This window comes from Mycteria americana, chromosome 14, assembly GCF_035582795.1.
Source record: "Mycteria americana isolate JAX WOST 10 ecotype Jacksonville Zoo and Gardens chromosome 14, USCA_MyAme_1.0, whole genome shotgun sequence".
Classification (NCBI taxonomy): Eukaryota; Metazoa; Chordata; class Aves; order Ciconiiformes; family Ciconiidae; genus Mycteria; species Mycteria americana.
In genome coordinates this window covers 965,576-983,413 of record NC_134378.1, presented here as the reverse complement: position 1 = coordinate 983,413, position 17,838 = coordinate 965,576, and the positions used below count along the sequence as shown (strand labels likewise).

The window sequence follows — 17,838 nt, the reverse complement described above, 5'->3', positions numbered from 1 at the left end:
GTGAAAAAGATTATGTTCCCTGCCTTTCTATTCTTCTGCTTTTGTACAGGAGGAACTGCAGGCAAATCTAGATTTGATCCAAACGTACAGGCTTCATATCGCACAGGACATTAACCAAGATAACCTTCAGCTGTTCCTCACCTCATACAACAGGTACAGGATACCTTTTTGCCTGCTAGGTTGCTCCCATAGCTTCCATGCTCAGTAGATTTGCTGCCGTATGTATTATTCTATTGGATATTGTCATATGAACCTCTGTCCTAAGCCTAGTCTTCAGCCATTATCCTGAGCCAAGCTCAGCCTCATGCCTGGATGACCCTTTCACACCTCAGTAGATCATCTCTCTAGGTACACAGCAAGCTTGCCATGAGAGCATGGATCCTGTTTTCTGGCAGTTACTGCTGGGGCTCCTGCTCATGGCATGACACAGGGAGGAACCTGTTGCTTGGGTGCTGGAGCCAGCGCTCCTGGTTGGATTTTGTATGTTCCCACAATACCCAGTTTCCTCTGCTGATTTGATGGAGAATTGTTCTGGTTTGCCTTTCAGTCGTAGAGACCTGGAAATTGAGAGACCAGTTCTTGGCATCAATGAAAATACTGCAAAAACACTAAAGTAAGTTGTTCTGAATCAGCCTGTATCAGTTACTGTGCAGTCCCTTCAGCAGAAAAGCTGTTGGTGCTTCTCAGCAAGAACCCCACAAGCCCAAGTGCTGGGAAGACTGTTCAGATTGTCCCAGGCTTTGGTGCAGTGCTGTCGGCTTCAGTGGGGCAGAGAGGTGTCTGGAAGCCCTTTCATTAAGAACACACTGAGATTCTCCAGAAGGCAGGGTCAGAGGAATAAGTGTGTCCACCCAGCAGTCACTGTACTTGCTGAGCTGTTAGTTTGGTGGTTTTGCATGAAAAATTAGGGAAGCAGGTTTTTGTTTGTTGCCACTGACTGCCTTCCCCCACCTTGCCAAAAAAAGTTACCTGCACAATTCTCCCAGAGATGGCAGTGGGTTCTGAATGCAGAGAATGCAGTAGTGTTTTCCCACCTTGGCAGTCACTCTTTCATCTAGGAGGGGATAGTCTGTGCAGGGTACAGCTGAGAAGGGACAGACGCTGGAGAGCTAGTGATAATCAGCACAGGGGAGGTATAAGTAAATTTTCAGATTCCAAGCAAGAAGGCAAAAGGGGCAAATTATCTCCAATGTGTAGAACACCTGAAGACTGCGAATTGCAGTGCTGAGGCAGGATGCCTGGGCTGCGCCAGGAACTGCTGCCCAGGCTCTGCTCTTCGCTCCTTGGAAATTGTATAGACTTCTGCTCCTGCCAGTTCCAAGAATGTTTTAGGCATCCACAGCCAAACCCTCTGGATCTTGGCTAACCTAAAAGAGGTGGATTTCCCTGCTTGGTCTCCAGGCAAAGCCAATCGTGCTGCTCTCTGTCATGCAGGCAGCCGTAAGTCACAGAGCACTGTCTGTCCCTCCAGGTGACTCACAGGCATCTGCAGACCCTTAAAATATGTCTTGTGGAAGTGTGGATCTCTGTGCCAGTAGACTTGCATATAGATCCTCTGTCTCCTTAGAGGTGGTACTCCACTGACTCTGAGGTCTGTGGCTCACAGCCTCTCTAGCCTAATCTTTGTCATCTAGTCAACACACAAAAGTGGGACCTGTAGCCACCCCTTTGTTACCTCGATCTGTAAATGAATAGTGTAAATTCACAGCCACTTGGTCAGTGACCTCCTGTGTATGTTTTATGCATTGAATGTTAATTGTTCTTCTAGAATTACAGTACATACAAAAATGGATATGAAGGCACAGATTTGCCAAGAGAGGCTTTGATATCGTGACATTTTTCAATATATTCCCCGACATCTTTTGTGTTTCTTTCTAAAATCCAACCCAAAATACAGTGCTGAGCATAGCTAGCCTCAGAAGCATTAAACTCTGTTGGATGTGGTTATTCTTAAATTCCTAACAGACATTCATTTCAGAGCATGCTCCCTTTTGCAGCCTGGGATTGTGTTTCTCCCATCCCTAGGCATATCTTGTAACGTGTGCAACAGTAGTGGTAGTTGGTGTGCATGGAGGGGACACTATGGGTGCGTGTGCAAGCCCTGGAGGATGTTTTGGTGCAACAAAATGCCATGATGTGGTGGCAGGTAGGGATTTTGCTGAGCGTTGTTAACCTTTCATGAGGCTGTTGGTTCACAGAGCTCAACCTTCTCAGAAATCCCTTAGATGCACTGTGAGTAACATCTCTCTGTTTTGGGTTTTGACCAGGTGCCCTGCCTTGCTAGTGGTTGGTGACAACTCACCTGCTGTGGAAGCAGTGGTACGTATACGTGAACTCTTTCCTCTCATGACATTAGCGCCACAAATCACTTAGCAAACCTGCCTCACCCAGCAGTGCTTTCACCTTGCCCAGAACTAGTCACAGAAAGTGGCTCTTTGTCCCAAGCTCTTTTCTAGTCCCCCGGGTATTGAGACCTGTCAGCCACTAGTGGGAGAGCCGAGGCTCGGCAGGATTAATGGCCCTGTAGGGCAGCTCTAAGGTGAGGATGGCAGGACCTGAATAAGAGTCCTTGTGCCCCAAGCATCTTGCTCAACAAGTGGTGCAGAGGACTCCTTTCAGGAGCTTGCATCTTTCCTCGAGGTCTGCCAGGCTTCTGCCTGGAGTTCAGTTCAAGTCATGAATTACTGTTCTCTTGCTGTTGTACTGAGGCTACGTGGGGTTTTAAAAATAAGCAGTGTGACTCCAACTCCTGTGGTGTGGAGTCACATAGAGCCCTGCAAAAGCACTGTGTCATAGAGAAGGCAAGACTTAGAAACATCTCCTTCCTGTTGTTCTCTGCAGACACCTATAACCCACTTCCCTCCCAGCACAGTTATAAATGGGGCATGGCGCAGTGCAACATGGTTGCGGTGGATGTTGCTCCTCCCCTTCAGCCAGTGACTGTGGGGAGACCAGGGGTTTGTGAACAAAAGAAGTTGTCATAGGAAACCATGGAAGAGTGTAGGAGTCTCCTAAAGGAGTAGCTTGGACCTAGCTAACTCCATGGAGAACTGCTGCAAGGCTTTTTCTGGTCATGGCCTGTTGCCTTTTCATCAGTCTGTTTGGTCTGGAAGTCTGAGACATTCTCCAAGTTTTGACTTTGCTAGGATAATATTCCTGAGGATTCTCATTGCTTCCCAGCCACAGCTGGGGGATGGGATAGGGTCTTCTGGATCTTAGCTTGCCTATCTGGTTGCCCAGGTCCCCAGTTCATAATAATCTCCCCTGCTGGGGTTGCTTTTCCTATAGGGCCCCCACCTATTCCCTTTTTTGCAGCAGCCTTACAGAGAAGAGGTGGCCATGGCCTCCTTGTCTGGCCAGGGGATTGAGTGATCTCCCTCCATGCTGCACTGCACAGAAGTCTTCTTCCCTCCCAGTCTTGCTGTCAGAGCCAGAAGGTGCTCCAGGATTTCATGGTGCATCCCCAAAACCAGGGCATGATTTCCCTTGAAGTCACAGCCCCATCTCTCAGAACAGTGACATTCTGTCACCACAAGGTCCCCTTGGATGGGAATACCTGCCTTTCCTCTCTGCATCTTTCATTCATTGTTCTCTTCCTACATGCTCTCTGCTTTCTTGCTTAGTCCTTCTTGGCCCCAGAGAAGCTCCCATTGCTGAAGACAGCCACTGCCTCTGGTGCAGCTGCCCTGCATTTTACATATGACTCTTCAAGTTTTCTGTGTGATATCATGTCCCTCTTTCCTCCTTTTATTTTAGGTTGAATGCAATTCACGTCTTGACCCAACCAAAACTACCCTTCTGAAGGTGAGTGCCACTCCAGAATCATTCCAGCCTGCACAAAGACATTATTTTTGCTGAGGCTAGCTCCACTTAGGTTTTTGCCTTCCATACATTTAGCTTTAAGAGCTTTGTGGACAGTCATTCATGGCTGTGTTCTCTGCTGTGTGGAGCCAGACTTGGGAGAGAAGAGTTCGTCGGAGGTCCCTGAATCCCTGCTTTATGGCCACTTCTCTGTTATCTTCAACCATCAGGGAAGAGCTGCTGAGAGTTAGCAGAGGTGCCCTGCCTCCAGCCTGCTCTCTGCCAGCAACAACATCACTTTTTCTAGCTTTATACCAGTCCTTCCCATCCTCACCTATGGCTCTGCAGTGTGCCAGACAGCTGCTGTATAGAAGTGTAAAGTGACAGGTTTGGGAAGAGTGGCAGGAGGAGCCAGGACAGTGGAGGGTTACTCCTGGGCTTCTAGCATATGGCCTGAGATGGCTTGGTAATGCAGCCTCCAAGGTGCTGGGTTCCTTCAGCAACAGACTCCCAGAAGAAAGTATCACAAGGCCTTGCTTCGTGTAGCAGTGTGCCTCATGTAGCAGTGCAGCCTGGTGCCATCAGCCCCGGGTGGGGTGGGCAGTGCTGGCACAGTTCTGGGGTTGTCCTCCTGGGGTGGGAAGGATGGTTCAACCTCCCTTTCATTTCCTGTTGCAGATGGCTGACTGCGGGGGCCTGCCCCAGGTGGTTCAGGTGAGAAACACCTCTCGACTGTCCCACAGCATTTGAGTTGTACAGAGCCCCTTGCTCTGCTCACACTAAACCCGCAATTTCTGTTTCCACAGCCTGGCAAGCTGACTGAAGCCTTCAAGTACTTTGTGCAGGGAATGGGCTACAGTAAGTGGCAAACAAAATTTTCTGTTCTGGAGCGGGGTTGTTGTGAAGGGAACTCAGCCTTTCTGGTCCATCTGAGCCCATTGGCATCTGTGTTCCCACCCGTGAGTTAGTGTGGTTGCCAGGAGATCCATTCATGCTGGAAAATCAACTAGTGTGTTAACAAGCCTTAGCAAACCAATGTTGTTCCCTGACCTGTGTTTAATCCGCACTGCAGCTGGAGTGGTGACCCCTTTTTGGTTGCTGGTGTTAGTAAAATCTTACAAGTCCGTCTTTGTGCCAGTCCAGAAAAGCGTGCTCCCAAGAATGGTAAATCTTCTGAAATCTTCTGTGCATACCTTCTCCGGAGGGGAAGGAGTTAGCAGTACAGCTTCACGGTTGTGACGGGTACATGAGAGCTCTTTCCTTTCTCCTCAGACATACCTATTTCTTTCAGACTCTCACCTCACTCAGACTCAGGGGTAAGCGGTATCTCAGAATGAAATCCTCTAATGGCAGAACTGAGAGCTGGGTGACTTCTGAGGCACCTGGAGAGCCCAGAGGGAGCTGTGCTTTGATCCAGTGCATGCCCTGCCCTATGGCTTCCTCCTTGTGCTTGGAGGCAGAAGACATGGTGTACTGAGTGTGTCAGGCTGATGGCTGTTCAGCTCTTCTGCCCTCAGTACTCCAGAGACGGGGGGACTTCAGGAGAAGGGCTTCTCAGTGCACTAAAGCAACTCTGTCTCCATTGCAGGCACCTTGGCACAGCTCTGTCTTGCCTGCCAGGGGCCAGGGCTAGGAGTTCCCTTCTGTGGATGATGACCCTTCAAAAGCTGGAATTATGGGAGGTGTGGGTTCATGTGACTGGTTAACCACCAGCATGGCCACCGTGGCAACTGTGACACTCTCAATGGTCTCCACACAACCAGAAGTTCTTTGCCAACTCCTGGGTGTCAGGGCTCAGAAGAAGCTGTCCTTTTCCTTAGAGCTATGTGTAGTTGACATGAACGTAATAGGACAATTGTGTTCTCCAGGGCTGGCCAGAAAAGCCTGGTCCTGCAGAGGGGGGTGCCATGGGAGAAGGCTCCCTCAGCCTCACAGCCTGAGAGCATTTCAATGTTCACATCTCTTGTGTTCCTGGTGTTAGTAAAGTCAGCAAGTGCTGTCATCAGAGCAAGGACTTCAGTAGCACTTTGGGGGTCAAATCTCTTGCAAATCAGGTGTGCAGCACTGGGGAAGGACAGGGTAATTTTCTACTTCCAGAATTAGTAGCTAGTCCCAGAATGTCCCAAATCTTTCTTAGCTTTGGTGGGCAAGACTGTGTTGGCACTACTGAGCTTGGCCAGCAAGGCCTCCTCTCACGGGGAGAACAAGAGAGAAGCAAATCAGCAGCTTGCCATTTCTAGAAATGCACAAGCCAGTTCCTCAACAGCTATTCTTGTGCCTTCTGCACATTGGCTAAAACAGTTGGACCTACCTGTGCTGACACTGCAGGTGGAAGGTAATGCCTTGCAGGAGGCTTGTAGCAGAAATCTGATGCTGTCAACTCAAGAAAAGACATGAATTTCTGTTCCATATCTGGTGTTACAGAGTATACCCCAGTTTCCCCACCATAGGAAAATGACATCTCTGTTGAGCAGTTGTGGTGTGTACAGTGGGGAGGTAGGGTCACCAGGTGGTGGCCTGATGGATTTTTGAGTCAGCTTGGCATCTCCCTGAGATGCTCATTAGCAGCTGTTTTCACAACTATTGGGAGCTTTCAGTGCAGTGCGTGAGCTGGGAGTGGAAGGCAAAGTAGCTGGGGATCCCAGGAGCAGTACAGCTGCTAGTCACACACCGCAACTAATTGGCTCTTTCCTGTATTCATCCCTTTCCTTGTCTCATGTTGTTTCCAGTCCCTTATGTGCAGCTCAGCCACCTAAGCACTGAGTCAGGTACCTTCAACTGTGCATCCGCCTTGGCCCAAGTCTGTGATTCTTCGGGTGCATTGCTCTGTCTCGGCATGTCCTGCTGGCCTGCTGCAAGCTAGGCTGATCCATTGTTACAACGTGTATGCTATGGTTTTTCACCTTTCATTTGTATTTTGTTGATTGTTGCATGACTTCAGCTCTGTGGTTTTCTAGAGTGACGAGACTGACTTTCAAAAGGTCATCTGTACAACAGCTGCCTTGGTTTGCACAGACACCATAACTGCACTTGCAAATGATCAGTTACACTTCTGGCATTTGCTCACCTTGGACCTTTTGAAATTGGGCCTTAAACATCTTGCTTTAGACGTGCAAAGACTCAATTTTGGCAGTGACGAGTGAATTTTCTTCCTGAGGGTATAGCTCTTTGTGCTTACCCAGTGACACATACCTGACTGTGATACTTGCTCTAGGAACTTCCTCCTTTTCTAAGTCCCACACTTGTTCTTTCTTGCAGTGCCAGCAGCTAGTATGACCAGGCTGATGCGCTCCCGTACTCACTCCTCCTCTAGCGTGGGCTCTGGGGAGAGCGTCCGCAGCCGGTCTCATACCAGCAACCATGGTGAAGGAAGTGCTGGAACCCCAGAAGGAATTGACCTCCAGGATGCACCTCAAACCATGGAAGTATCCTGTTAGGCAGGAGCCCCTCTTCTGGATTCAGACAACTCCACTTGCCCCCACTGAACCCACTCAGAATCTAGCATTTCATCCAACATGGCATTAACTGTTCTAACTTGTGCATGCCCATCTGAGCTGCCACCTCCTTGGTAGTCTGTACTTGGCATTACTTTGGTCCTCTCTGTATGCCCTTGGCATCAGAGCCTCTTTAAAACTCATTAACATTCCGCGGTCTTAGTAAGTCATGTTACTGTACATGCTGATACCATCTCCTGTCTGTGCTGTATATCGATCCAGATGACAGCCATTGTCTCCCCTGTTCATTTAAATATAATTTCTGTGGCTTTGTGAGGTTTAGAATTGCTTTGTAGTTGTGCTTCTGCTAAAGGACCCTTGTGGTGCAGTTGGTATGGCATCTGTGGGACGTGGGAAAGCAAGACCATGATGATGTGAAACTCCAGGCACTGGAGCAGGCAGTGCTCTTTGGCAGGGTTGTGCCTGGAGTGCAGAACCCACCAGAAGGTCTTTGTGTTCCCAGGACTCTTGGCATGACAGGCAGCCATGGGGAAAACAAATGGTCAGAAATACTGTCTTGGTCTCATCTCTGTATGTGTGTTAAGAAGGAGCAGAGTGATTTCTTACCTGAGCCTCCTGAAAGGGCAAAGCAATTAATAAGTAAACTTAGACTAACCGAGGTGCACTGTTAACCAAGTACAAGGGATTAAACTACAGCAGCCCTGGCTTCCAGACCACCTCTGCTGACCCTCTGCCTCTCCTGCAGAAGGGCCAGATGCAGTTAACACCTAGTCGCTATTCTACCCTGGCACAAGTGCATCTTTAACATCAAGTAGGTTGTGAAATGGGCAGCAGTGCCCCTTGCCAGGTGGAGATCCAGAATCTCCTGCACTGCCAGCTCTGCTTCCCACTGCTGCCAGCCCCAGGTAGGGTGTCTGCACAGGGTATTAACCGAGGCTCAGGAAATAGCAGTGAATGTAAACGACTGTCAGTAGGCACACGTTCTTCATGTGAGTCAGGTCAGAAGTGTGAGCACTGAATGCCTCCGTGCAGGTACTATTTGCTGTCTTCATGGAATTCACAATTCTGCTGCCTTTTTACATCTGGCCAGGTCACAGAGGGCAGGAGGCAAATGCCTGCTGCATGTCAGGGTCTAGCTGTTAATGGGAGAAAAGGGATGAGTGGTCAGGCTACTACAGGTCTCGATAGATGAGCAAAACATCCCGTCTTAACTGTTGAGCAGTCCTGACTCACTGGGAGCCAGCTCTTCTGAGGGTCACGCTCATGTTCTGCTCCATTTCAGGTAGGGAATGGGACTGGGAGGCTCTGCCTGAGGTGGACTTTGTACCAGTTATTAAATAAAGCTATAACTGAGTTTCATTGTTAACCCTGTGTGCTCATGGTGTTTCTCTCGCCGGGACCTGACACCCTGCTGGTTTTGTCAGTTTTGGTGTCTCCTACTGTGAGAGACAAACTCTTCCCCGTGGAAGCGGTAGCACTGGCCACCTCTTGCAAGAGGCAGCCATGCAGGAGCAGCGTGGTCGGGTGGCCCTGCATCCACCGGAAGAGGCTGTCTAAGGCGCTGGAGAGCTGGCTTCTGCAGAAATGCAAAAAGAAACTTCCAGCTTTGACAGAGTGGAGGCTAAACAACAGGTTTGCTGCAAAACAGGCACACAGCCAAGAATTGCCTCCAGACAAAGGCAAGCGCTAGGAGCCGCCTTCCCTGGTGAACAGTGCTGTGCACCAGCGTGTTTTACAGGCATAACAGAAAGTTAACCTGTAAACCCTGTGACAAGGCAGTTGTTGTGACACGGAAAGGCAGAGGGCAGTTTGGAAGGCAGCGTGAGGTCTGTTCACACATCTGCCCTCTGCGCCGCAGCAGGTGCAGGTGGAGCAACACGCAACAGCCGGTTAACACAACCGTTTCTTCATCTTCTGCTTTTCAGATCCAGGTTTTGCTCTCAAGTTTCAGACGTCTGTCATCTTACTTTCACAGAAAGCTAGCTGGGACTGAAGAGGGGTTAAACCGTTGGTCACAGATTAGTCCAGGTTTTGCTGTCATGCCCATGGGGTGGATTCCTGCCGCCTCCTGCTTTGGGGAAGGTCTGCGTGGGAGAGGCCATTGCAGGAAGTGAGACAAAGTGTTTTCATGAATCACAAGCTGAATGAAAGGTGAGAAATGAGAGAAATTGTCCGGCTGTATTAATGAGTGAGTAGTGAAAGTGACAAAGTGATTAAATTAACAAAAATATAAGTTTGAGTCTACAGAAGACAGACGACTATCAAAGAGACCAGGCCACCAGATAACCACGTGAAGTTCATTGCTGCTAAATGCAAGTGCTGGATGCAAAGCAACGTACGCAAGAGAAGAGCTGATCTACATGCAGCACTGTGATTTATTGCCAGCTAACTACACTGAGAAACGATTCTTCCTCGAGTTCCCTTATGAAAATACAGCAACAGACCAAAAGAAAGGCAAACACAATATTAAAATGACAATTAAATGAGAGGAAATAACACCACAGCAGTGGTTGGTGCCAGCTTGCCGAGTACTGTTTATGATGATGTGGAGCAGGAGAGCTCAGAGCTACAGGCTGCCCGTCGACAAGGAACCCAGCAGAGTAAATAGATGAGACTTTACCAATTTAAAAGGGGGGTGATTAAGAAGAGAGTTTTGTTGCCATGGTGGTTCATAGGCGAAATTGGTAGTGATGGTTGTCATGTATTTTATTACCCCAAAATAACTGGAAAAGGTAAACCTGTTTTCACATAAGCACATGCTTTTCCTGGTAAAAATACAAAAATCAAAGCTAAATAATACAAAAATCAAAGCTAAATACAAGTTGAGAAATGAGTTTAATAAAGGACAAAATGTTTCTTTGGGTGCTAAGAGCAATGCCAACCAAATCCAGGAGAGGAGCTTGAGCTTGGGACAGGTTTCCCTGGGCTGTGATCCCGAACCACACTGGTGCTGGTCCTGCTAGCTGCCGGGCTGTGAGCAGGACAGCCACCGGCTGGGGACACGGTTCTGCATTGCCACAGCTCGAGGGGCAGCACTGAGGGTAGAGTCAGTCCCTGTGAAATACTGGAGTGTGTCCAAGACCTCTTTCTTCTGGATGGACTTGGCACCAGACTTGGCCACCACTTAGCCGGGGGTGGGCAGGTGGACGGAGCCGGCGCTTTCCAGCTCTCCCACACCCTTAGGAATGAGCTCCCGATTGCTCAAAACCTTGGGACGAGCTCATTCAGAGGCACTCGCAGCCCAAGCTCCCAAATCTTTGTGTCAGTAAAAGTGTGCACGCTTTTCTCCAGCAGCACAGGCTGTCTGGCTGAGCTCAGCTCTGCTGAAGGTTTCACTGGGTCACTGGCGGAAAAACACTTCTCACAGCCATGGGCTGAGGTTTCTGCCAGGCGGCTGCTCGGCTGCAGTGCCTCTTGTGCTGGAAGGTGCTGCACCTTACCCAGAAAACCGCAGTCTTTGCGAGAAGGCAGCTTCGCGCTGCTGACCCAGCGGGCAGCCCCTGCCTGGGCTGGAGCACACTGTGCACTCACAACTGGACGTGCTCCTTGGTGAAAAGTGATGGAGTCAAACTCTTCTTGGTGGTGCCTGGCGGTTGCGAGGAATAACAGCCAAAAATTTTGGTTTGGGAGCCTCAGAACTGATACTGGCATTTTTCCTTGTTTTTAAGGCAAGAGGGTGGTGCAGCTGTGGGATGAGCAATCGGGAGGGATGTCCATCCTTGGAGGGTTTTCAAGATGGAGCCACAGCCAAGCTGGTATAGCTGGTGTCAGTCACACCCCGAGGATGAAGCAGGACTTGGGACCTCAGGGGCTCCTTCCCCCCAAAACCTCCATTGTTTGATCTTAACTCCTGAAACAACCTGCAGGGATGGGTGCTGTGGCTCGCTTTGCTTGGAGCCTTGTCCCTCTCCGTTGGATCAGAGGGGCATAAGCCAGTATGTTACTGCTGTCCCTGCCTGCTTGTGGCATGGGGCTGCCCGGCAAGGGGGGGACAGGGGACCAGGGGGGAGGGGGGGAGGGGGACACGGATGGATGGACATCCTGTGGCCAGAGAAACCCATTGATTATGCTTTTGCTAGTCCTGTGTGCCGCCTTCCCATGCATGCGATAAAAGATAAAGCCCCTTTGCCCAGCCCCACTGTCCAGGTTGGGGAGGGGATGACTGGGACACCCCATTTTAGTCACCAGCACTAATCCAGGAAGGTGCTGGGCAGCACAGAGCTGGGGGGGGCTGAGCCACATTTGGGACAAGTCATGGCACACCAAGGGTCGTCCCTTACAACCCCAGGGACCCCAGCGGGATTTCACCACCAGTTCCAGGAACAAATGCATCTTCTCCCAGAAATAATCAACCCCTTGCAAGCGAGCAGTGTCCGAGCTCACAGCAGGCTTGGGGAGGGGGCCCTGAACCCCAGGAGCGGCGTGAGGCCCCAGTGGGTGGCTGCTTTCATAAAAGCTCTTTTTCATGTGCATTTCACACCGTCACGGTGGTGAAAATTGATTGACCAGAAACTTTCAAGGTCACAGCAGAAATAGCAGCAGGATGTTCAGCTGCAGCAGCGTGCCTGGGGCAGGAGGCTGCCGAGCAGCCAGCCCCGCGGCAGGGACACAGCAAGGGGACGGTGCTGCACAGCCGGGCGTGAGCACCAGCACGGCATGGCCAGTCCCAGCCCAGGACGGCAGGACAGAAGCTGCTGAGAGCACATATGAGGTCTTTCTCGGGGTGGGCATCAGAGGGTCCTGCCCTGAGCCTGGTTGGCTGTGCCAAATGTTTGCTTTGAGAAGTGGAATAGCCACACGTATTTTTTTTGGGAAATGGGCAGAGGGACTGCCCACGCCAGGGCGGCAGCTGCTGGCACTTGGCTGGGTGGTGGCTGGTGCTGGATGAGGATGGGAGTGTAGGGCTGGGTCTGGGACTGAGAATGGGGCTGGGACAGATGTGAAGCTGGGGCTGTGGCTGCTCCCACACATAACCCGGCCAGGCACTGGGCTCGGCAGCGTGGGGAGGCACCCGCAATGGCCATGGAGCATCCCACCCTCCACACCAGCGCGTGGCCCTGGTGCTGCGGGGAACAGCTCTGGGCAGCGGCGCCCTGGGACCCCCCCATGGTTTGTCCTGGCTGGAGACAGCACTTGTCCAGCTTCAACTCCCCAAGTCTGCTCCCACTCGCACGTGCCGCCCATCCCTCCCTCTTAACCCTCCCCAAATCCATAGTGCCTTGAGTGCCCTGAGGGATTTTTCTTAGGCCTTGTGCCCTGTGCCAAGGCCCCCCAAGGGGCACAGCTGAGCAACCTGTTGGCTGAGTGAAAAGCAAAAAACCCCGCTCCGGTGCACGCACACGTCACAGGAAACAGCGGCAGCCCACAGCACCAGCTCCAGCGCCTCGCACCCCTCACCGGCAGCACTGCCAGGAGCAGCCCCAGCTCTGGCACCTGAAAACACCCAGCCCTAGAGCAGAGGGACGAGGGCGAACCAAGTGGGTCCTGCAAGGGCGGGGGTTGACCCATTGCAAGGGAGCCCCACCCTGCCAGAAGGACCCCCCCGCACAACCTGGGTGGCCTGTGGACCCACCATGCTGGAGCAGCACCCGGCGGGGAAGAGCCCGGCCAATACCTGCCTGGCCCTGGCGGCTCCAGCACAATGGTGACAGCAGCGAGAGACAGGTAAGTGGGGTTCGCCCCCCCCACAGAGGGTCTGGGGCAGCAGCGGGTCTGGGGGGGCTCAGCCCAGGGTGGGGGGTGGAGGGGTGGGTTGTGGTGCCTGACCCACTGGGATGACAGCATCCAGAGGGTGAGCACGGCCAGTTGCTGCCCACCATGGTGACGTGGATGGAGAGGGTCCCCAGCTCACCCCAGCTGTGGCCATGAGTCCCCTGACACCCTCCGGGGCGGGGGGCTGGTTTCCTCGACGGGCTCCCTGGGGAGCTGCCCGCCAGCTCAGCCCCAGCGCAGAGCCCTGCCTTTCTCGGGAGCCGCCGCACTGGCATCACCCTGCGGCGATGCCCTGCCCTGGGGCACAGCGGGTGACTGCGACCCACGAGCCTGCATCCTGACACGGCCGTGCTGCAGGGCTCGTGGCCCCGCTGGGGGCCAACCCCTCTGCCCAGGGCCCACGGTGCTGCTGGCGCCGGGCCTGAGCCTCTCCTTCCCTCCCAGCTGGCAGCAGCCGAGGCTGGGGGCCAGGGGTGCGTGCTGAACCCAAGGGATGGGGAGCCTGCCCAGCCGGAAGAAGCCGCTCAGCGTCCTGCCAGCGGTTGCCGACACCATGCAGCCCCCACTGCCCATGCAGGCAGGTAGGCACCTGGCAGCTGCCAGCTTGGCCAGCATTCCCCAGTGTGCACAGGCCTCCCGCCCCAGCTGGGGCTGGGTGGTGCCGGGGGAGGTCTGAGCCCACTCACCTTCCCTGCAGCCCCCAGTGCCTTCCTGGCCCTGGCCCTCTGCGACTTCCCCTCCGGCACGGGGGCGGCCGCTATCCTGAGGATGGGGGAGCAGCTCCGTGTCCTCTCTGAGTAAGTCCCCTCACTGAGCAGTCACTCCCAACCAGTGTGCAGCCCGTGGGGCCATGATGGTGGCACCCATCCTGGGGGTCCCGTCCCTGTACACAGCAGCCTCGGCGCCTCAGGATGGCTTGTCCCCCTTCCCTGCAGGGACGGGGAGTGGTGGCTGGTGGCGTCTGAGGTCTCCGGCAAGGAGTGCCACGTCCCCAGCAGCTGTGTGGCCAAGGTCAGGCACAGGTAAATGCTGGGAAGGGTCCGTCCCAGGGTGGGCCCCAGGGGACATAGCCCCACTGCAGAGAGCCTGGCCAACCCCGAGGCCAAACGCCAGCCACCATGCTGGGACGTCCTGCCCCATTTCTCTCCCTGGGCTGTGGAGCAGCGCTGGGGCTTGGGGAGGCAGCATGGCATGCCAGGGTGTCCCCAGGACATGCGCTGCTGCACCCCAAGCTGTCCCCTCCACCCCGGCTGGGGCAGGACAGGCCCTGGGGCGCTGGGTGTCCCTGCGCAGCCAGGAGGGGCTCTGCCAGTGCCCGCTGCCTGCGCAGGTGGCTGTACGAGGGCGTCAGCCGGCAGAAGGCAGAGGAGCTGCTGCTCCGGCCAGGCAACTGCAGCGGGTCCTTCCTGATACGGGAGAGCCAGACCAGACGAGGTGAGAGCCCCTGGGAGAGCCGTCTCCTGTACCCCCTCCCGGCCATCCCCACTGGGGTGCCAAGGGTGTGAGTGGGGCCCCAGTGGGGCTGATGCTCCATCGCTTGCACCTGGTGGCAACAGCCTGCCCCACGCAGCGGTTTCCTGGCGCCACTGCTCCCCCCTTCGTGCTGGGCCTCTGCCACGGGGCCTCAAAAGAACAAAACCACCAGGAGGCTTCCTGCAGCTTTTGGTTAAGCAGAGAAGCAAAAAGGCTCAGCCTCTGAAATGAAACGGGGCACCCATCACGACGAGGCGCCGAGGGGACCCCGTGAGGAGATCCTGCTGGGTGACCCAGTGCACGCAGCTGATGCACCGGCATGGTGCTGCATAGCCCCGCAGCTGCCAGGCACTGAGCGGGCCGTGGGGCTGGGGATGGCCCATCCACGCACGGCCCCTGAAAGTGGAGACTCGGGCACAGAGCCACAGCACCTGATGCTGAGGGCACGTGAGACATGGCAGGCAGCTGCCCGAGGTCATCCCATGTCCCAGCACTCCCCCCTCCCCCATGCAGCCCCACAGGGAGAAGGGTACTGCCAGCCGTCCCCATAGGGTGATAAAATCCCTGATGTGGGAGAGCGCAGGGCAGCAGGGCTGAGCAGCGTGGGTGCCCACAGTAGCCCGGCCACGTGCCCCTCATCCCGGCAGGCTGCTACTCACTGTCGGTGCGCCGCAGTGAGCGCGCCTCCTGGGACTCGGTGACACACTACCGCATCCACCGCCTGGAGAACGGCTGGCTCTACATCTCGCCCCGGCTCACCTTCCCCAGCCTGCACGACCTGGTGGACCACTACTCGGGTAATGCCCTGCCAGCCCCCCGGCACCCCCATCTGTGTGTGGGGGGGATGCCCTGTGCCCTGCAGAGAGGGAGGGGGAAAGGTGGCAGCCTGTCCCCCACCTGTGTAGGTGCCCCCAGGGTTGGGGTGCAGGTGGGGTCACCCTGCTGATGCTGCTGGCTCCCCACCCAGAGTTCGGAGAGGGGCTGTGCTGCCCCCTCAGGGAGCCCTGTTCCATGGAAGGGGTGAGGGTGGCCCCGGTCCCCGCCATGCCCGCTGTTGTGAGGAAGCCATCACTCAACTGGGACAAGATCGACAGGTAGGAACAGCCGGGGAAGGGGCTGGGGCTCCCCTCATCACCCATGCCGGACACCCAGGGGTCTGGGGGCTGCCCACTGAGCACCCCATCCACCCTCCCACAGCTCCCTCCTGTTCTCGGAGGCCCCGGCCCCACCAGAGGAGGAGGACTCTCCCATCAGCCTGGGCCTGCGGGAAGCCATCAGCTCCTACCTCCTCCTGACAGAGACGGCCGCCCTCAAGGAGAGCCCCACGGGGAAGGGGGCAAAGAGCAGCTGAGGGCAGGGACCCACTTGGCCACAGCCCCACAGTGGACACCTGGCCCTTGTTACAGCATTCACCTGGTTTCAGCCATGATCACTCCTTGATGCCATGGGAGCCAGGCACCCCGGGGCCATTAGCCTGGACAGGGGACAGCTGAGACCAAGGTGGGGACGGGCAGCCACCAATGCTGGAGGAAGGGGCTGCTCAAGAGCCCATTCTCCCCAAAGCCGGGTGCTTTGGGATGTGATGTTTGACCAACCCGAGCATCACCCAGTACCCACGGGAGGAGAAGGCAGAAGCTGTACATAGAAGGAGCTCTGCCTGTCCCGCAGGCTGCAACGGGGCCCCGCCACATCTGTGCTCCCACAGCTGCAGGGAAATGGGATGCAAATGTTCAACAAGCCGAAGCCTGGCCCCGGTGGGGGAACAGCCCAACCCCATCAGACCCCTCATACTCATGCACAAACTTTTTTGGGGTACCCTACCCCAAAAAAGCCGTGCAGGACCGGGCCTGCGAGCGGCAGCCACAGCCCCTTGTGCTCTCACCCACCCATAACTCACCCCTCTGCTTGTTGGGAGCAGCAGAGCAGCAGCCAGCAGGAAATCAGCCTCTTACTGCACCCGAAGTAGCTGATTTAACACATGGATTGTACTGGGTTTAAGGTCCATAAAACAGGATCCTGCTGGACATGCAGCAATAACCATTTATAATATCTTAATTAAAGGGCATCTCATTCACAGTTGAGGGTTTGTGAATAAATCGTGAACCGCCAGCTGCAACTGTGGGGCAGGTTTCCACCCACCGCAGCCTGGGGGTTTTTGCTCCTGCCACAGCCATCGCCCCCAGCCCTGCCACCAGCTTTCCCCAACCAGGTCTGATCCTCAGCCACCTCACTTATGGCAAATTAATGAGCCCTAAAGGTTTAAAAATGTTTTAAACATCACAACTGCTGTTCTAGAAGCAATCGAGAAAGAAATGGGTCCATGCCAGGACTCAATGATCCAAAAAGGCAGAACGCAAATACTGGTGTCCAACCCCGATCTAAGCTACGCCCCTAGGCTAGAGGTGGCAGAAATGCCTCAGAACAGCAACACACCTGAGCCTTCGCTTTCAACAGGCCCTTATCAGCAAAGCACAGCCTGGGGAAAGCTCCTGAAGCTTCCTCTGCGGTGAGAACCGGTGCAGAAGCAATGTTGTTGCTTGGCGACATCCCTTCCTTCCTTCCTTCGCTCTATGCCCAGAGGCTGGTGCGGCAGGACACCCCCTTATCTGCAGGTTTCCTGCTTCTGACATGCTTCAATCTCCTCTTCATTTTCATGTCTGACAAGCTTGCTGTTGCAACCCCACCATCGCTTTCTCATTTCCTTCCATGCAGCAGCCCCGAGCTTTACACAGCTGCTCAGCCATCAGCCTTGAGCCCAGGTGTCTTTTCAGCACAGGACACAGGTCAGGGTTTATCCCTCAGCCTTGACCTTGCCCCACAGCCAGCCGAGCCCACTGCTGTCATCCCTGGGGCCCCCGAGGCAAAACCAGAGGGTTTTGCTTCCTTTATTTTTGCCATTAACCCACACTGGCTCTTGGGCCTCCTTCCTCCACTTCCAAGCTGGATCCAGGTTCTTGGGTGTTTTACACCACAGCGGTGGTTCTACCTCAGGCTGGAGGCAGCCACAGTCAAGAAACCACTTCTCTGCTATTTGTATCCTGGTGACTGGTAAGATAGGAAATACCTGGTTGGAAAGCCTATCTGAATCCTTTCCCAATGCCAGCAGCTTCTGAGCCCTCCTCCTTCCCAGCCCCACAGCAGCTCCCTCCCCAGCCCCAAAAGCTCCTTTCTCTGGGCACGCTTCACTCATGCCGAGAAACATCTTCACAAGCCTCCAACAGCAGGGCTGTGGCACCCTGGGCCACAGCCCCCTGGGCAGCAGAGGGTGCTGGGGGGGATCCCAGGGTGCCCAGCCTGGGGTGCTGCTGTTCCCCCTCCCTGCCTCCCACTGTTAAACACTGCAGCCCCCAGTTAACATCACAGGCACAAAGCCAGATGCCAACAGCTGGAAGAGGCA

At 54.4% G+C, this 17,838-nt stretch overlaps 2 protein-coding genes across 5 annotated transcripts in view; both read left to right on the top strand.

The window, feature by feature from the left end:
* Nucleotides 1-8,610, top strand: part of NDRG3 (NDRG family member 3) — a 65,219-nt gene extending 56,609 nt beyond the window's left edge. For 3 of the 4 annotated variants that reach the window (XM_075517135.1, XM_075517137.1, XM_075517133.1), the window contains 7 exons: nucleotides 50-153; nucleotides 548-613; nucleotides 2,268-2,319; nucleotides 3,757-3,804; nucleotides 4,480-4,515; nucleotides 4,608-4,659; nucleotides 7,060-8,610. In XM_075517135.1, coding sequence (XP_075373250.1) covers nucleotides 50-153; nucleotides 548-613; nucleotides 2,268-2,319; nucleotides 3,757-3,804; nucleotides 4,480-4,515; nucleotides 4,608-4,659; nucleotides 7,060-7,238 — 537 coding nt within the window. In that variant the 3' untranslated portion in view covers nucleotides 7,239-8,610. The remainder of the gene's footprint in view (nucleotides 1-49; nucleotides 154-547; nucleotides 614-2,267; nucleotides 2,320-3,756; nucleotides 3,805-4,479; nucleotides 4,516-4,607; nucleotides 4,660-7,059) is intronic. The other variant, XM_075517136.1, reaches the window with a different exon arrangement.
* Nucleotides 8,611-13,521: 4,911 nt separating this feature from the next.
* SLA2 (Src like adaptor 2) lies at nucleotides 13,522-16,496 on the top strand. The gene is made up of 7 exons (XM_075517480.1): nucleotides 13,522-13,549; nucleotides 13,666-13,765; nucleotides 13,904-13,990; nucleotides 14,299-14,402; nucleotides 15,089-15,238; nucleotides 15,409-15,535; nucleotides 15,639-16,496. Exons 1-7 carry the CDS (start codon nucleotides 13,522-13,524, stop codon nucleotides 15,790-15,792), a joined length of 750 nt encoding a protein of 249 aa, XP_075373595.1. The 3' UTR covers nucleotides 15,793-16,496.
* The last annotated feature ends 1,342 nt before the right edge of the window (nucleotides 16,497-17,838 follow it).